Genomic DNA, 637 nt, shown 5'->3' on the forward strand with positions numbered 1-637 from the left:
ATGGAGCTGGTGATCTCGGTGCTGGACGCAAACGACAACGCTCCTCAATTCAATCAGTCGATGTATAATGTACATTTGTCTGAGGACGCCGTAGAAGGCACGCTTGTGGCGCGGATGAATGCCACGGACCTGGACGAAGGAAGTAATAGAGATGTGAGATATGAAATCGATACTACTGTTCCTCCCTCTGCCTCAGATTTCTTCAGCATTGATGCGAACACTGGGGAAATCAGACTGTCGGGCGCCTTGGACTTTGAAGTAGTTAATTTATACGACCTAAATATTAGGGCGACAGATAAAGGGACGCCCCCGCTGTCGGGTCACTGCAAGGTGGTGGTGGAGGTGCTGGACGTGAACGACAACGCGCCGGAGGTGTGGGTGACGTCGCTGTCGGTGCCGGTGCCCGAGGACGCGTCGTTGGGGACGGTGGTGGCCCTGCTGAGCGTGTCGGACCGGGACTCGGGGGAGAACGGGCGCGTGCGGTGCTGGGTGTGGCCGGCGTCGCCGTTCGGTCTGGAGGCGACGTTCTTGGGCTCGTACTCGCTGGTGCTGCGCGAGGCGCTGGACCGGGAGCGGGTGTCGGAGTACGAGGTGGAGGTGCGTGCGGAGGACGGCGGGGCGCCGGCGCTGCGCGCCA

The 637-nt window shown here is 60.8% G+C and overlaps 1 protein-coding gene across 1 annotated transcript in view; it reads left to right on the forward strand.

Annotated features, from left to right (window-relative positions):
* Positions 1-637, forward strand: part of LOC102038438 (protocadherin alpha-2-like) — an 8,607-nt gene continuing 7,970 nt past the window's right edge. The window contains exon 1 of the mRNA XM_014311646.2: positions 1-629. Within this exon, the coding sequence (XP_014167121.1) occupies positions 1-629 (629 nt within the window). The remainder of the gene's footprint in view (positions 630-637) is intronic.

This window comes from Geospiza fortis, unplaced genomic scaffold, assembly GCF_000277835.1.
Source record: "Geospiza fortis unplaced genomic scaffold, GeoFor_1.0 scaffold3727, whole genome shotgun sequence".
Lineage (NCBI taxonomy): Eukaryota > Metazoa > Chordata > Aves > Passeriformes > Thraupidae > Geospiza > Geospiza fortis.